Here is a 16,768-nt window from a genome sequence, read left to right on the forward strand (position 1 = left end):
GCCCGACCCCGACCCCGACCCCCGCACGGCCCCGGTGCGGGCTGAGGGCCGGCGCGGGGAGGCGGATGCCTTCACACCGGAGTCGCTAATCCTCGGAGCCTTTAAGTGTGCTCCGTCATAACAACAGCCTTCAGACAAAGGATACGAGCTTAATTAAACTGAGTCAAATAGGTTTAAGCAGTTAAATAGAAACAACTTTTTTAAGTGCTTAAAACCTGTTTGCTCTTTTTTTCCTTTGTGTTTTAATCCTTTCAGATATGTTATTGTGTGTAGGTAAAAATATTTCCTGCTTAGGAGTTTGCTAGCTAAAGCACTGTCCTATTTTTGTGATGTTTACTAGTCAGAACATAAAATCGTATTTCTCTCTTTCTGTTAGGTTTGCATCCAACGCAAGAAAAACCTTTCAGGCAAACCCAATAGACTGTATGAAAGAAGGTGGTGTATTTACTCGCGGTGGCCATGGGTCCTGCGTGGCATCAGTTTCCCTTTAATAGATTTAATTCATTATGGACCTAAAACAGAGCCCCTCAGCCCACCCTGTGTGGCTCGTACAGCACACGGCTGTGGCCGTGCAAAGGTTCGCACAGAGCCAGCGAGGTTAATTGTGTAGATCTCTCTTATTAAAGCGAAGATACAGATGGAGAAAACCCGCAAGTTCTTGGGCGCTCAGCCTTTCTTTGGACGCCGTCTGCAAATGTATTTACATTTTCTTCTCCCTCCTGCCCACTCTGAGCCTCCATCGTTTCGCCGAGGAGTTAGTGACTGCCATTTTGCTGTACTTCTCAGCCAGACAAAATGGAGGCTTTGGAGGAATCAGCAGCTACCACAGCCTCTGCCTTCTAAAATCAAAGATAATCACCTTTTATAAAAAAGGGGATAATTTTGAGGAGGAAAAAAAAATAATCGGCGTACCCCATCCTAAAAGGTGGAATCTCCTTTTTCCCTGTGAACACATGGGTGCAGTTGTGTTAATTTGATTGCCAAAATGTAAATATTAATGCACCTTGCACTTTGATGTATTGCCATAAAAGACACTGAATTTCAAATCACCGAGCCCACTATGTGATGCAGGGACGTAACTTAGCTATTCATCTTTATTTGGAGCAGACCTCTTCCTAAAAGCTCACTTAGGGAGATTCCCAGTTGCCATTAGAAAAGCAAAATAAAATTAATCTAAATCATTCTAACTTTATCTTAGAAAATTAATGATGGATGAAAGAGGGGTTTTATAAAGGTTTAATAAGAACTAGTCTGGAATATAGTGTATATTCTAGAGCCTGTGATTATAGTGGTAATTTAGCAGATTGTATCACTGCCTATCTCTGCCAAAGGATGTTTCACACCATTTAAAATGCACAGTCCTCCCTTCAGAGACAGGTTGTTCTGGAATAACTCAACATCCAAAGAAAAGCCGTGTTATTTCACTCCTCTCTTTATCAATTGCATGTGTGCGATTGCGTGCGTGTGTGTGTTGTCGTCTTCTCAGCAATAGCACTAAGTTTTCATGCTTGTTTCTGCATTCAGTTATCAGCCTCCTCAGAGACAGACAATACCAAAAATGGAAAGTCATGAAATCTGCTCAGAATAGGGTTTGAGTGCTGAAACCAGAGAGCCTGTATAAAACAAAGCGTGAATCAACTTTTTAAAATAACTTTGGTTTTGAACAAGTTATCCAAACTCTGAGAGCTCCTTTTTGTTTCTCATTTTGAAGAGGAACAAAACAGTGAGATAAGGATAAATCTTAGGGGTTTTTATCCAGCAAAGGTGATTTGGGAATCTCCGGACCAAAGCGAGTGAGATTTGAATAAATTGCATGCCTGTGATGTTTCCAAGACTAAGGATGCAAGTCTCCCAGTGTGCAGAAGCATGAGCCAAACTGATCTGTAGTTAAATTAAAGAATTTGCTGTATTTAAATTCATGCGGTGTATGATCTGACATTCCCTTTGACTTTACTGCCTCTCTCCTTTACAGGCTGTTTGCTGCTAAGTGCAGTGGCTGCATGGAAAAGATCGCCCCAACAGAATTCGTGATGAGAGCCCTGGAGTGTGTTTACCACTTAAGCTGCTTCTGCTGCTGCGTTTGCGAACGACAGCTGAGGAAAGGGGACGAGTTTGTGCTTAAGGAAGGGCAATTGCTCTGCAAAAGTGACTATGAGAAAGAGAAAGACTTGTTGAGCTCGGTCAGCCCAGACGACTCAGACTCAGGTGAGCTTTTCCCACACCTGCTCCGACTGGAAAAGCCGCAAGGGTTTGTAGAGCTTTCTCGTAGAAAACTATATCCATTTACACATCCACTTTATCCATATGCACATGCCGCCCATGCAAATTAGCAGGCACAGCTAAAAAAAATCACTGCTTGCAGTCTGTTCTCCCTAGTTTGACTCCCTTAGCTTGCTGTTAGTAAAGGACAAAAAGTTTTTGTTTTCGTAAAGGTATTTTTCTTTAAGATCTCAAAGTGTGAATCAGGCTGACTTCAGTTACCGGAGACCTCATTCAAAGCGTGCTGTTTTCCGTAGGCATTCTTCCATCCACTTAACATATTTTTCAGGGGATTTTCTGCACATACACGTACAGGACTGAGCTAGGAAAATGGGCAAAGTAGTCATATGATTTTTCAAGAGTATTCTCTCTGCCAGTCACAAATGGTAACTTTGAGAAAACTGCAAGGGCAACACAGAAGTACTGCGGAGAATCTCAAAGAAACGGAGAGGTGGGTTTGTGCTGCAGGGACAGCCCGTGCAGCGCAGGGAGGCAGGGTGGCCGTCAGAACTCCCGTTAAGGCAGGTGACAGGGCTCACACAGTAAGAAAAATAAAAAGCAGTAACTTGAATGAGGGGTTTAGGGGAGTCTGTCTCTGGATGCTTTCAGGCCAGGCCGTGCTTGCCGCTCCTGACTTCCATCCAGAGTTCTCCCTGGCAGTATGGCTCGCCTGGGCTGGTATGGCTCTGGTTTCCGCTCATCTCTGATCCCACTGCTGTTTTCTATCTGAGTCCCGTTCTGGTGTTAAACTAGGAGATCATCCGGGTGTTGTCCCAGGGATAGCTGCACCGTGGTTTGTATTCTACATGTAGTACAGAAGTGAGGCGTGCAGGGTTTGCCTGCTACAGACCTCCAAGAGTGTCCTTGAGGTCCTGCGCTGTTCCTGATGAATGCAAACTGTTTAGAGTCAAGGGAGAACAGGCTTGGTACTGTACTGAAATGCACCTCTACTTATCTGCAGGGTGACCTCTCTCTTCAGAGGGACCCGGGGTTCAAACTGTATGCTTGCGAGAGTCTGCACCACTTGGCCTGGGAGTTAAGGCAGAGGGTCACCATACCGTGACAGGAGCTTTTGCCTTCTGAAGAAGCCAGTGGAGCCCTCGCACCCAACAGCAGCTGATGGGTCTCTTCCCCAAGTTCTTCACGGTGATGGAGAGACAGACGCTTCCTTTCCTCGACCCATTTCCTAGGGAAGGTTTTAAAAGAGAGTGAGCAAAGTCTGCTTGCTGTCTCTCCAGGGCTGCGAACACAGTACTGCACAGGACAGATAGTTCACACACTGGATTTGGGGTCTCCAGTCCAAAACGCGGGGGATTTAGCAGTGCGTACAGCGAGGACTGGCTTTCAGGCTCTCAGGCGGTTCCAGGAGAGGCGGGATGCCTCCTACCTGTGCCATGCGCACTCAGGGAGACTGGGAGCCTCCGGCTGCTGCTGAGCCCTGGCTCATCCCGAGAGCAGAGAGCGCGTACACAGATTGCTGGCAGCCATCATAATAGCGCACTTGTTTCCCAAGAAAATGTCTAAGAAAATCAACAATTACCATTCCATTAAGTGTACAAATGACATGAATATTTGCCTCTGGTTTATGGGAAAGTGCATTATTCTAATTTAGCTAGGAGCAGTAATTATCCTTAATCTCTAATCTGAGACCCATATTCTCCACATTGCTGAAATTTATATTTTCACGTCAGGAATGCTGCAAGACAAAGGTCACTGCTGACTCAGCAGGACGTGTGGGACCGGGGCCTTTCTTGGAGCAGCAGGTTATTTATTGCTGTACTGTATTTGCAGGACCTTGAGTGCTCTGCTCTGTAAATCTCATGTCTCCGGGTTTGGGCTCCTTGTGAATTTGCCTGAGGCATGTGAGTTTCCTACTCGCCCTTCAGCACGTCCTTCTCATCGCCTGCTTCAGCATCCTGCCGTCCGTCCGCCCGTGTCCAGACAAACGCCCATTGCAAAGCCGAGTGTGCGGGGCTGTCCCCACACCGCAGTGATGGGCATGGGCATCCTCCTCCCTGCCTTCCTCCCTGCCCCACGGGCACCGCTGCCTGCTGTTTGCCAGTGGGCTGCGTTGGGGTCTGCTTTGGGCACCTGTGGGCTCTCCTTCAGGAGCAGGCTTTGTATTTGGTGATCAGCAACGAGCTACCGCAGCGGCACAAACCAACCTGGGGTTCAAATCCGTTTCCCCTTGGCACCTGGGTTAGTTTCTTACTCCTGGAGATGCCTTTTTTCCCCTCATTATTCTCTGTTAGCCAAACCCAAACCTGAAAAACAAGTTGACAAATTAAATGGGATGTTTTGTCTCCCATTGTCGAATACACGGAAAACACAGATCTCCCAGGTGGCTGTGTGAGCACAAATGATTCCACATAGCCCCGGCTGAGTGTGTGTCCTTCTCCAATCAAATATCTGTCCGCTGGACACAAAAGTAACTCTCCAATGAGCAATATTAATCCTCACAAACCTTTCCTTAGAAATGGCATGCTGGAAAGTTAATAATGTCATGGTTATTAAAATGACTGAACTTCTCTTTAATCATTAGGCAAAAGATGCTTATTAAAGTAAAAGGTGATTAGATTGCTAGGTGCATAATAATCAGACCCTAAAATGAATTAAAGTCTAATTCGTTAATTCCCCAAACATAATCTTTGAGTATATAAAAATTGCAGTGTTTTCTTCATGTTGAAGTCCCTGTAATAGTGTATTAATGCTTTCTGGAAGAAAGATCAGTAGTCTGGTGAAATAAAATATGCTGAGTTGAAAAGGGTTTTTTTCACAATAAAATTTGTACTTACTCTTCAACCTCTGCCACTGCGATTGAGATTTCCAAGTACAATATGCTAAGACATGTCATATCACCAGATTAGACAAATATTTAGAATTTAACTGTGGAAAATACAAATAGTCTAGTTGGTCTACAGAAGCAGGTGTATATTTGTATGTATTTACCAAGAAAGAGAATTTTGTGCATGCACCTGTAGACACATTGAAATACAGAGAGAAAGAATACTCATGTTTTCTGTGGGATGCAGAAATGAGATGCAAAGAATGTATTTCATGTTACCTCTAGAGCTTCAAAATGCTCAGAACAATAACTGGAATCTACGCTTATATTTAGCTAAACAGACTTTGAGATATTTTTGTGGTGTTTGCATTTACACTGTTTTGCTGCTGTAGCGGTGGGGGCAGTAGTACCTGTCTGCAGGTAACACCTGGGGAGGAGATGCGGCTCTGCTGCGAAGGGAAGGGCGCGTGTCAGTCCGTGTGGTTGCGGCAGGTGAGCGCGCAGAGGACCAGGCGAGACTCTCTGCACCCAATTCTGGGAACTATTGAAGCACATTTGAATTTCCGACCCCTGATCAGCCCCATGCCCTCAATTAAAAATTCAACACATTTTTCTGGTTTTGTGGCATTTGATTTAGGCAGTGCACACAAATCTAAGATAGTGTCTTCCTGCCCGGAGTTGCCTTAGGTATTCAGATAAACATGGGATAATAGTTGAACCTGGTGACCAGTTTGGCAGCTGAAGAGCAGTTCTCAAATGCCCTGTTATCTTGGTGGAACAAGTACGATTTTATATCCTGTTTATTTTTCACCAGTTAAAAGCGATGATGAAGATGGAGATGTTAAGCCCACCAAAGGACAGGTAACCCAAGGAAAAGGAAGCGATGATGGGAAGGACCCAAGAAGACCTAAACGACCAAGGACAATACTTACTACACAGCAAAGACGAGCATTCAAAGCGTCCTTTGAAGTGTCTTCCAAGCCCTGTAGGAAGGTAGGTGCCTCATCAGGGACCTGAAGTCAGCTCTGACACCGGGCCTTGGGGGTGGCAGGGTCAGGCCACAGCACCGGAGAGCCCCCTGCCCCTTCCTGGCACAGCAGCAGGTGCCTTGGGGTGAGTACAGAAACGCGGCCAGCGTATGGTGATGCTCACCCAAATACCCATCCGCAGCTTAGGACCAGCTCGTTGTTATTTCTGGATATTCAGCCGCAGTGCGCAGAGCAGCTCCGTGACCAATTGCTGCTGAACAGCAATAGTTGCTTCTTATAAACCATAAAGTAGTCCTTGAGTACTGGAGCCCACGTAAACGAGTGGCTTTCACTCTTCTCCTTCCCACCGCAGAGGGAGTCACTATCTAGTGAGAAGGGTGCTCATTTTTGGTCCCACGTGTCCTTCCAGTCTTGCTTTTCTATGAAACTTAACCCTGCTGTTGATCTTGTTTAGTGCAGCTAGGGAGAGGTATAATGCATTGCTTCAGTGACGAAGCTGGTGAAAATCAAATCTTTGCGAAGAGCAACCTGGGTAACTGTTTCCTCCTAAGTTTGACTGGAAAAAAATGGAGGTGCATCCTGAAAGTTGTCATTTTTGCAAAAAGTGACATTCTCCTGCTGACGTACAAAGTATGTCTCTTGGGACGGTGCAATGTGCCTTTTTGCCATTTTAAAGTATGAAATTGTACCTCAACAATGTAAGGAATGTTCATAGCCAAATTTGTATCTTTTTGCACAGAACTGTTTTATGGGTAAAATAAAAATCAGGAAATGACTTGGTGTCATTTTGCACAGCTCAGATTATTTGTTCAGTACTTATGAAACTGGTAGTGACATCAAGGACAGAACTTGAACAAACTATGCAAAAATATGAGGCATTTTAAAAAGTAATTCTGTACACGCAGTTTTTATTGTAAGTACAGGCGTATTCCTCCTAACATAACTGGTTAGTTTTTTAAAAAATATATTAAAAATTACATCATTAAACATTTCCTCCTGTAGGTCAGAGAAACACTAGCAGCCGAAACAGGACTCAGTGTGCGAGTTGTCCAGGTCTGGTTTCAAAACCAAAGAGCAAAGGTAGGTTGTTTGTCAAGTTTTCAAAAGTAGAACACAGATTGTCCTCCAACACAGCTTTCCCCCTCCCCCTAGATGTAGTGATCCTGGGGACTGAACTGTACGTGTTTTGCATGCACTACTGTCTACATCCATACAAGAAAGGCAACTTTCAAACACAGTCTTTTAAGTTCGTGTGCTCAGAGCAACATTAGGTCAGGAGTAAATTTTGCATGCAAATACGAACTGGAAACTGAAATGTTTAAGCTTAGAAATGAAACTGAACCTACAGTGGTGTGTGCATGAATATAAATGCTCTGTATTAATTGATTCGATGTTTGCAGAGAGTTTTGTAAGGAAACAAAATTGTTGCATTCAGAACCATGAGATTGTTCTGTTCTTCCTCTTTTATTCAGATGAAAAAACTAGCACGAAGGCATCAGCAGCAGCAAGAGCAACAAAACTCGCAGCGACTAGGACAAGGTAGGGGATTTGTGATGAAGGCAATGTAAGGGGAAAAGAATCTGCGAGGTTTCTTGAAGTGCCATTCCCACATAATGTCTTAAGTGCAGGCATACGGGGCACGCGCGAGTCCGTGGATAATGTGTGCCACCATCCGTGGAAACACGCAGAGTGCCCAGAGTTCTCCCACGGGGGCAGACCCTGGAGGTGCTCGCACAGACGCTGTTCCCTCCTTTCTAGAAGAAATGTGCAGTACAGAGGGGCTTTCGCTGGAGGAAATCTCCAGGGGGCTCACTCCAGGTAGATCCTCCAGTTTGTTTTCTCCAGAGGAAAGGGGGGACCACGCTCAGCTGGGCGTCCACAGGCTACTTGCAAGGGCGTCAGCGCCGCTGCCACGGCCGAGGCGCGGGGAGCCCTGCACCCCCGCGGCTGGCAGCACCCTGGGGCAGGAGCGGCACAGAGGCACCGGGGCTTGCTCTGCCGCTCTGTGAATGCTCCTGAGGTTCTCCAGCTCCCAAGGCCTTGCAGCCTCAAATCCTCCTCTTTATGCAGAGCCGGAAAAACTGGTACCAACAGAAGTTAGAGAATAATAGGGCTGTGTCACACACAGGACAGACTTTGGGAAGATACGGTCCGGCACCCAGGAGCTCCAGAAATTATATAGTCAGAAATTGCAAGTCTTTCAACTTACTGCTCAGGGCTGTACTCTCAGACGCAGTGTGGAAGGCTCCTCTGAATGACAGGGCACACCTCGCCGCGTTCACCCTGCGCTCAGGTTCAGGACTGCCCCTGACACTGATGTCTGCTGCCTCCATGCTCCCAAGCACTGACTGTGCCCTCCTGTTTGTTTGCTTTGCAGAAGTAATGTCCAACCGAATGGAAGGGATGATGACATCTTACACACCACTTGCACCACCACAGCAGCAGATTGTAGCAATGGATCAAAGCAGTTATGGCACAGACCCGTTTCAGCAGGGTCTTACCCCTCCACAAATGCCAGGCGACCACATGAACCCTTATGGTAAGGCATGCATCATTCTGCCGCATCAGAAATAGCAGGGGTCATATGCTGGTTTACACGCCGCAGGTTCAGTAGAGCTACTTGCTTTTATAATATTTTTTCTGGGATTTGCACCAGGGAATTTGTACTAGTCAGTTTTGTGTGTTTATTTTCACATATGCATAAGGGCGTAGAAGCGAGCTCATCCCAAGCTCTGGACACCCTTCAGAACTAGTTCACAGTGTAATTCTGATAAATGACAAACCAAGCAACATCACCTCTCCAGCTCCACTTTTTTAAACCACTATCCAAGACATTGAAAAATAAACAGTACCAAATATTAGCTCCCTCACAAGTTTTTCCTTTTTCTAGAAGCTTTGGGAAAAAAGTGCCTTGAAAAGTGGTCTAATAAAGAGAAGTAACCTATTCATCCCAAAATGAATATGCACCCCTCTAAGATCCCTCAGATTGGATGCACGGATTTGCTAAAGAACAGCTCATGAGCTGCTAAGAGATGTGTCACCACAAGACATTTCTCCTGCATAGTTTTATTCTCTGCCCAAAATCAAGATGACGCTTTCAGGATTTCCTGACCACACACCATCAAGCGGATAGGTACACCAAACGCAGCACAAGCGTTAAATGCCTAATAATTGATTCTGGACAATTGCAGTGTGTCATTTAAATGCAATGTAAGAGGATTTCTCAGACTGTGATTGTTGGCCTTGCTGTAGCCCACAAGGGCCTGTGACGTCAGACTCGTTTCTGCTGACCAGGAGCACTCCATGGTGGAGGTCCACGTGCGTATCGCTTTCATGAGCACGGCAAGCACAGGCCAACATGAAATCTGCTTTGAGTCTGTGTTATTACCTTTCCCACTGAGACAAGTCCACGGTGCACACCAGGCAACGTGGTAAATCCTGTGAGGAGCTGAGGACATCTGAAGTGCAAATAAGCATTAGATGGCTTGTGATTTTGTTGCTAACAATGTGCTTGGCTTTCTAAGCAAAACCCCTTGAGAGGCAGGTCCTGCGCTCCAGAACCAGTGCGGGAGATAGCTGTTTCAAATGAGCGCGTGAGGAGAAAGAGCCGGACTAACGCTTTTTTATTGCTCACAGGACTTGAGCAAGAGCTCTTTCTGGTCCCTTGAGCGTTGAAGTAAGCTGAAATCTAAGTTACTAAGGGAAATAAAAAGTGCGGCTCCAAACCAGCCCCAAAAGAGTGGAATCTTCTGAAATGAAAGCATGTTTGCTGCTGTAGCTCCCTTGAGGCCAGGGAAGCCAGGTCTCCTCCTGGGTCCCATCGCGTTCGTAGATCCGTGTTTTACCTTGTGTGTAAAGGAAGACCGTTACTGGTTGTGGCTCTGAGACCGCTTTTCCCTGGCGCGGGCACTCGGTGTCTGGTCCCACCCTCCTCGGTGGCCCCAGTGCCCCCACGAATGCCGGTTCCCAGCACACGGGGAGCCGGGGACCTGTTCCTCCTGGCGCTGTTTGCTCACCTCCTCAGCCTAGGCTCTCTTTTGTGCTGCTGACTGAAGCATAAATTAAATCCTGGCAGATTCGAGTGGCACTGCTGCCAGCTGAACTCTGCGAGTTGGTCGCTAGCCTTCCCCTTTGTAGGTCAGACCCTTAGAGCGAAATTGCGTTAACGTGTGAAAACAAAACCAGGAGCGTTCCCCTTTTGCTGCAGTGTGCAACATATGAGCATCCGTGTGTACTGTGTCCTCCTCTGGCTGCACAGAATCCAGCTTAACATATACGTTTCATTTGCAGGAAACGACTCCATTTTTCATGATATCGACAGTGATACCTCTTTAACTAGCTTGAGCGACTGTTTTCTTGCCTCTTCCGAAGTTAACTCCATGCAGGCTAGAGTAGGAAACCCCATTGACAGGCTGTACTCTATGCAGAGCTCCTATTTCGCCTCATGAAAATAAAAGAAAACAAACAGCTGGCGTGTATTTAGCCAGTGACTTTTTCCAGTGCAGACTCTACAGCCATATGTTGCCCAGCTCTTTCTTCACAGTGACTCCTGCTGCCTCTGGACTGCAAAGAGCATTTTTAGGAAGACTGTATCTGCGTGCGTATATGTGTATGTATGTGTATATATATTAATACCTACCTACATACATACATATATATATATATATATAAACGAAACGCATCCACCAGTCCCTACCCTTGATTCCCAGCTTGCACCAGACCACGAGACAAGCACGGAAGGAACAGAAGACCCTGCTCGTCAGCAGCCTTTGGTTTGGTTTGGTTTGAGCTCATCGTTGTAAAGGAAATGGATTTTGCGGAAAGCTAGACCTTTTCCTCCTTTCTCTCTTCCTTTCTTTTGGATGTTTAAACTTTTTTTTTTTTTTAAAGCCACTGATACTGACATCAGTCGACCATATGACAAATAAATCAAAGAAACTGGAGATTCCTCCCTTTTCTTACTGCATGATTCATACTATGTTGTGGATAAATTGCCATTTGAACTGTGAGAAGTTAATGTAAATGTGACGTTCAACATTTGTTTCCTTTCTACACTTTTTCTACATAACCTAGAACTGCTCATTAGTTTATAGCCCTTATGCATATGATACTGAGGAAACTGGTTAACAGTAATATTTGTGGAGAAATAATAAGAATAATAATAAGAAAGGTCTATGACCCCGGAGAGGAGGTGCATGTTAGGGACAGAGGCATTTAGGTTAGTATTGATCTTAAATAATTAAAACTAAAGGTGCTTACAAGACAGAATTTTATTTAATTATTTTTTTTTTAAGTGTGAGAATAAAGCATTTACATTTGTTTGTAAGTATTGCAGTGCCAAATTTCAAGTCTAGGCCATGACTGGCAAACATATGTTGTTCATTCTGTTCTGTTTGTTTATGTTTTGCATGAGGCATAAATGTGCAATGCTCCATTGTCCATCTGGAATAATTAAGCACTCCTTTAGTTAATTATCTCGCCTCAGCGAGAATCTATGATATACAGTTCTAGCCCGAACCATCAGAAGTACTGAAATGCACACCAATTGGGGAAAAAAAGTATGAAAGAGATCACGATGGCAGGTTTAGATATGTTGAGCTGGAGTCTAACCCACATCCTGCAGGTTTCACACTGATGGGACTCCTGTGTTTAAATACTCCAACTAACCTATTAGTGCAAATGTAAGAAGACCAAGTACACAAATTGAAGGGAATGTCCCAGCTGAAGTCGGAATGTCTCAGATGCTGAAGTTTGAGCATATGTCATATAGGTTTTTGTAGGGCATAAAATATCATAAATAATAATAGTATAGTTATAAATATTGCCTGGTGATAATTATAATGTGGGGAGGCAGACAAGTATGGTCATGGCTTTTAGTGGAGAAAACTTCTTGGGGAAAATTTGCCAGGGTAATATCAGTAATTATAGGGTGTGTTCAAAATAGAGCTCATGGGGAAAGATTGGCAGGATAGGCACTTTCTTAAATAAATACCTTTAATATATTGACCATAATAGTTGAAAACAAGTCCAAAGCATTGGTTAATCCAACTCCTCCAGGCTGAGGACTGGTACCAGGCCAGCGCCGCAGAGTCTCCCGTGGGGCTCGGCACCGCCGGCACACCACGGCCGCGGTGGGGGGGTCCTGCTGGGGAGCCCCACGGGCAGCCGCCCACCCTTTCGCTGATGGAGAAAGGTCCTCCTGGTGTCCTGCGGGGGTGGATGGCAAGGATCAGATGATAGGTCCAAGGGAAAAAATAGCATCATGTTCCTCCCTAGCATGGAAATGTGGACCGACAGTGTTAGAGGTTTCTTGAGAAAGCAAAGTTTTCTCTCCAAAAAAGTGTATGCATTTTCACCCTGTGGAGGTGAGGAAAGCACTGGGAGAGAAGACTCTGTGTGCAGTGCAGGAGAGCAGCGCGCAGACCCAAGGCAAACCCTTCGGGGCAGACCCGCTGTCTGCCCACACGCAGCCCTTCGCGAGCAAAGGTGCCAATGTCTCTGCGAGGACGCTGGGGTGATGCTCCCCTCCCTGCGGGTCCCCATCTCCTGCCTCTGCGGCGGCAGCCCGAGCTGCAGGCTGCCATGCCTGGGGAGATGGGTCCGTTTCACCTGCACGCTTTCGCTAGTGACGATTTCTCGCTCTCTGACAGGGATGTGGGTTTTCAGCTGAAGGCTGTGAGCCCCTGGATGTGTTTTGAATGTGGAAGAATTATCTTTTCTTACCCATCCCCTTCAATTATTTTTCCCTTTCCTTGTGTATCAAAATAATAACAATTTCCGTTCTCTCTGCATGATAGCAAACATCTATAAAGAACTCAGGTGATCCTCACTGCTTGCAGGCCAGAAGGCAAGCAGATTTCATATGGCACATTATAAACATTTGTCACCTCCGATCTCAATGGATTCATCAAGTTTTCCTCCCCACCCTTCTGCTGTGCTACTTTAGAGTCATAGAAAAGTGTCTTCACCATCTCAAACATACTGGGTTTATAGACTACACGTAGGCACAACCTTGCTTCGTCCCTCATTACTGGCAGGATCAAAATGGCATTTTTAGTGTTTACAGGGACTTATATGAGAACTATAATGTGACCTACAGTTTGGAGAACTGCCTTGTCCCAACTCTACCTCTGCTTCTGGGCTGGATGTTGAAAACACAATCCATTTCCAAGGAGAGAATCAGTTGTCCCATTTTATAACTGAAGTAACCACAATCTTTTGCTGATTTTTTTTGGATGACTGTTTGCCACTCTTTTTTCTCTCTCTTTTCATTGCTTGTACATACCACCTCCTCTTCCCTTGGTGTGTTGTATGATGATGCCTTAGCTGTTTGTTGCCCCATATTCCACCGTCTCTGGTGCCACGCACACAACACAGTCAAGCCCTCTGGCATGCGTAACGTTTCCCGTGCCACTGTGGGTTGCTGCTGGTCAAGGGAAGGAATGCATAGCCAATGATTTCCAGCGGACCCGTTATATGTGGCAAAGGCCAAAGTTCATTAAAGCAAAATAAATGTCACTTTTTTTTTGTGGAATGAATTATCCTACTGGAGTGTGATCATTGTGGTTTTAACCTGGGACCTGCAGTAAAAGATTATATAGCAACCTCTGACCTTTTTGATTTCCGCTTTACTCTTCTATTGTCAAGGGAAATGTCACCGATCAGGTGAAAGTAAAATGTTTAATGGGCCATATCACAGTAATATCTTACACTGAGTCAAATTGATAAACTCTTGCCAAAAATTCTTAGCATCTGGCACTTCCACGGAAACCACAAACAATGATTGCACATATGGGAGCTTGAAGGCTAGAGGTCATGACAGCAGTTTATTACATGCACCTTACAGTGATCATTTTCCCTAGGAAATTAACCCCTCTCTAATATAAATTCATCAAGTGAGCTCTTCATGGTGTTTCAATCATGTTGTTTTGGCTAAGCAAGGATACATGTTAAGCTAAAGTGGTGACAAGATGCAATTAAGTAAAAGATGATTGATTAGGTTTCAGGGTTTGCTCAATAATGTTTAAAAAAGATGACTGTGAGATCAGAATGAATATGCCAGGTACTATCTTCCTCCGAGGTCTTTATTGTGCAGTTACCAGCTCCGTAACGGTGGCACAGGGAGACTTCCCGGCATTCAGAAATGGTTCCTGAGCAGTGAGGCCCTCGCTCCCGCTCCCGGGCTCTCGGCTGGGCAGCAGCACGTTTCCATTGCACGGTTGACTGTTGAGGGGACGGTCTACCATGCACTGCTGTTCGCAGCCTCCCGTTTGCCACAGCACTATGGATTAAACCCTGTATCGTAAATAGTTAGGGGCTGGTGGCAAACGTGTTTCACAGTCACAACATGGAAGACAATTATGTTGCTGTAAGTAAAGTGTGGTGGTGGCAGTCACTAAGATTGACACGCCATCCTAGGCATCTTGATCTCCTTTTCTTCTTTAAACTCTGTCATCAAAAACATCCGGATCACTTCGCTCAGTTGCTGCTAACCGTGCCTGAGATGTGACTCAGGTAGTCTCACGATGGCTGCCAAGCAGATTTTTCAGACCCACCTGGCACAAGTCGGGTGAACATTACCAGGTCCTTTGAAGGGGTCATTGCCGCTCTGTCAGCAGCAACTCAGCCACCTTGTTGCGCCGCCATTGCATGGGGAAGGTCCTTCATGCCGACAAACCTTCCAGGGATGATGTGAACCCACTTACCTCTTCCTACTGTGCTCAGGACTCCCTTCCAGTTTCCTTAAGGATCAGAAGTATGTCCCACGCCACCGCCCCAGGTGCCCCAGGGAACTCGGCTCTGTGACGCTGCTAGGGATGCTGCAGGCTGGTCTTTGCGAGAGCACCTCTTTGAACCGTGTCGTAAGAATTCTGGTTGTCCCCCAAAGTCACTAGAAATTAACAGCAGAATCCAGGAGGAAGGGAAAAGTTCTTACCAGCCCGGAGCTTGCTCACAACAGTCAAAGGACAGAGAGGCAGCCAAAGCACATCAAAGCCACAGGAGCTGGAGCCACAGTACCCAAAGTCCCAAGTGCTCAGGGTAGTGCTTTGCAGAACCCCATGCCCAAACCATGGCATGCATGTTTGAACAGCAGACGCTCCCTGTGTGTGTGGTCCACCTCCAGCCCACCCTCCTCGCCCCAGTGGCACGGGACAGCCGACCACCGCACCCACAGCAGCGTGGCCAGGGCTTCGGGCGTCTGTTCTGTCTGGCTAGGGGGGTCCCTGGGTGCTTGCTTACCTGAAGTCTTTTGGCTTTGGTGGGATTTAAGCACGGTCTTGCTCATTTGAGGCCTCTCTGAATAAACTTATGACTATTTGCCGTCCCCACGGATGCAGCCCGGGTCCCCTTGGTTCTGCACACCCTGTTTCTGCTCAGCAGTGACTGTGAAGGGACTGCCAGATACTTTGCATTGGGAACTCTGTTTTTAAGTGAACACCCGATTTTTTAGCTGTGTATGGCTGTATTACTTGTATATTTATATATTCTGTATTTATGTTATCAAAATGTAGTATTTTGTAGCTGTCTGTTACAATTTGTTTAACTTGTAAAAAATATGACTGTGCTCTCTCATACTTAACCAGCTGCCTCTCACCGTAGACTCTCTGCTTCTTTCACTCTGTGTTGGTAACAAACCACCATAATGTATGTAGATCGGATATTTTTTTTTAATTTAATTACTTGTCATTGTTAAATTATTTATTAGTGTTTTTAAATTTCATTTCACTGCATTTTTTTCCCTGCCACCATTGCCTGGCAGCTAAGATACATGAGTTTCTCATACATTATGCTCCTTCCCATGTGCATGTGCGTGCACACACACACACCCTGCCCCCACCAAAAACAGAAAAAGAAAAAAAGAGAGAGATTACACCAGTATATTTGTAAATAAAAGCAACCTGTAAACAAAGCAGGATTTTCTTTCAGTGTGCGGTTCTTTCTTTGCTTTTGCAGACTGAAAGCGTGTTCTCTGTGTACTGGGGATGGCACCACTGTTCTCTCAGGCAGGAAACCCGGGGACTTTGACAGCTGAGCACTGCATTAATATTTTCAGTAGTGTAGAATAGTAGCCCATGCTGCTTAGTAGGTGGCCTTCTTCCACAGGGAGACACAGCATGGGCAATGGCTGGGTCTCCTCTCACACTGTCCTTTGGCCTCTGCAGGTTGAGAGCTCCTCTGTGGGGATGGGGACAGTGGCCTTCAGCCATTTTTGCATGGACCAGCTTAGGACAGGAGAAATCTGTAGGAATTAAAGATGGTGCCGCCAGACCAGCCACTCAGACGGAGCTCTGTCAGGACCAAGGTGTGTGTGGGGCAGGCGTTCCTTGTTCCAGGCAAGGCCAGGAGGGCTTACTCTGGAGCTCATGGATACGACGCGTCAACTGTGATAACCCCAGTAGCGTTTTGGGCGTACCTGGGGGTATGACAAGCCTGGGTGCACCACTCCTCCGCCACTGGCCACAGGCACAGCTGTACAAGAAACCAGGGTAATACCTGTTCATGACAGCAAACAGCAACACCACGAACACAGAGACTCACCGGTCCTCTGCTTCGTCCATGACGCAGCAGAGGTCTGGAGGATGAGCGGTGTTTCAGATGGTGTGTGAACTGGTTCTGGGGAAGACTCCGGTGCTCATTGCCACTGACAGCTGCGGAGGTGTCCAAGAACCAGATGAGCTGGCAGAGGTGAGGGCTGTCTGCTGCCAGCAGCAGCGCTCTGGGCACAGCCGCCAGC

At 46.1% G+C, this 16,768-nt stretch overlaps 1 protein-coding gene across 1 annotated transcript; it reads left to right on the plus strand.

The window, feature by feature from the left end:
* Positions 1-1,978: 1,978 nt before the first annotated feature.
* On the plus strand, positions 1,979-10,880 carry LMX1B (LIM homeobox transcription factor 1, beta). The gene is made up of 6 exons (XM_009892292.1): positions 1,979-2,205; positions 5,859-6,037; positions 7,036-7,113; positions 7,506-7,572; positions 8,411-8,572; positions 10,324-10,880. Exons 1-6 carry the CDS (start codon positions 2,001-2,003, stop codon positions 10,479-10,481), a joined length of 849 nt encoding a protein of 282 aa, XP_009890594.1. The 5' UTR covers positions 1,979-2,000; the 3' UTR covers positions 10,482-10,880.
* Positions 10,881-16,768: the final 5,888 nt, after the last annotated feature.

This window comes from Charadrius vociferus, unplaced genomic scaffold (genome assembly GCF_000708025.1).
Source record: "Charadrius vociferus isolate BGI_N301 unplaced genomic scaffold, ASM70802v2 scaffold549, whole genome shotgun sequence".
In the NCBI taxonomy this organism is placed as follows: Eukaryota; Metazoa; Chordata; class Aves; order Charadriiformes; family Charadriidae; genus Charadrius; species Charadrius vociferus.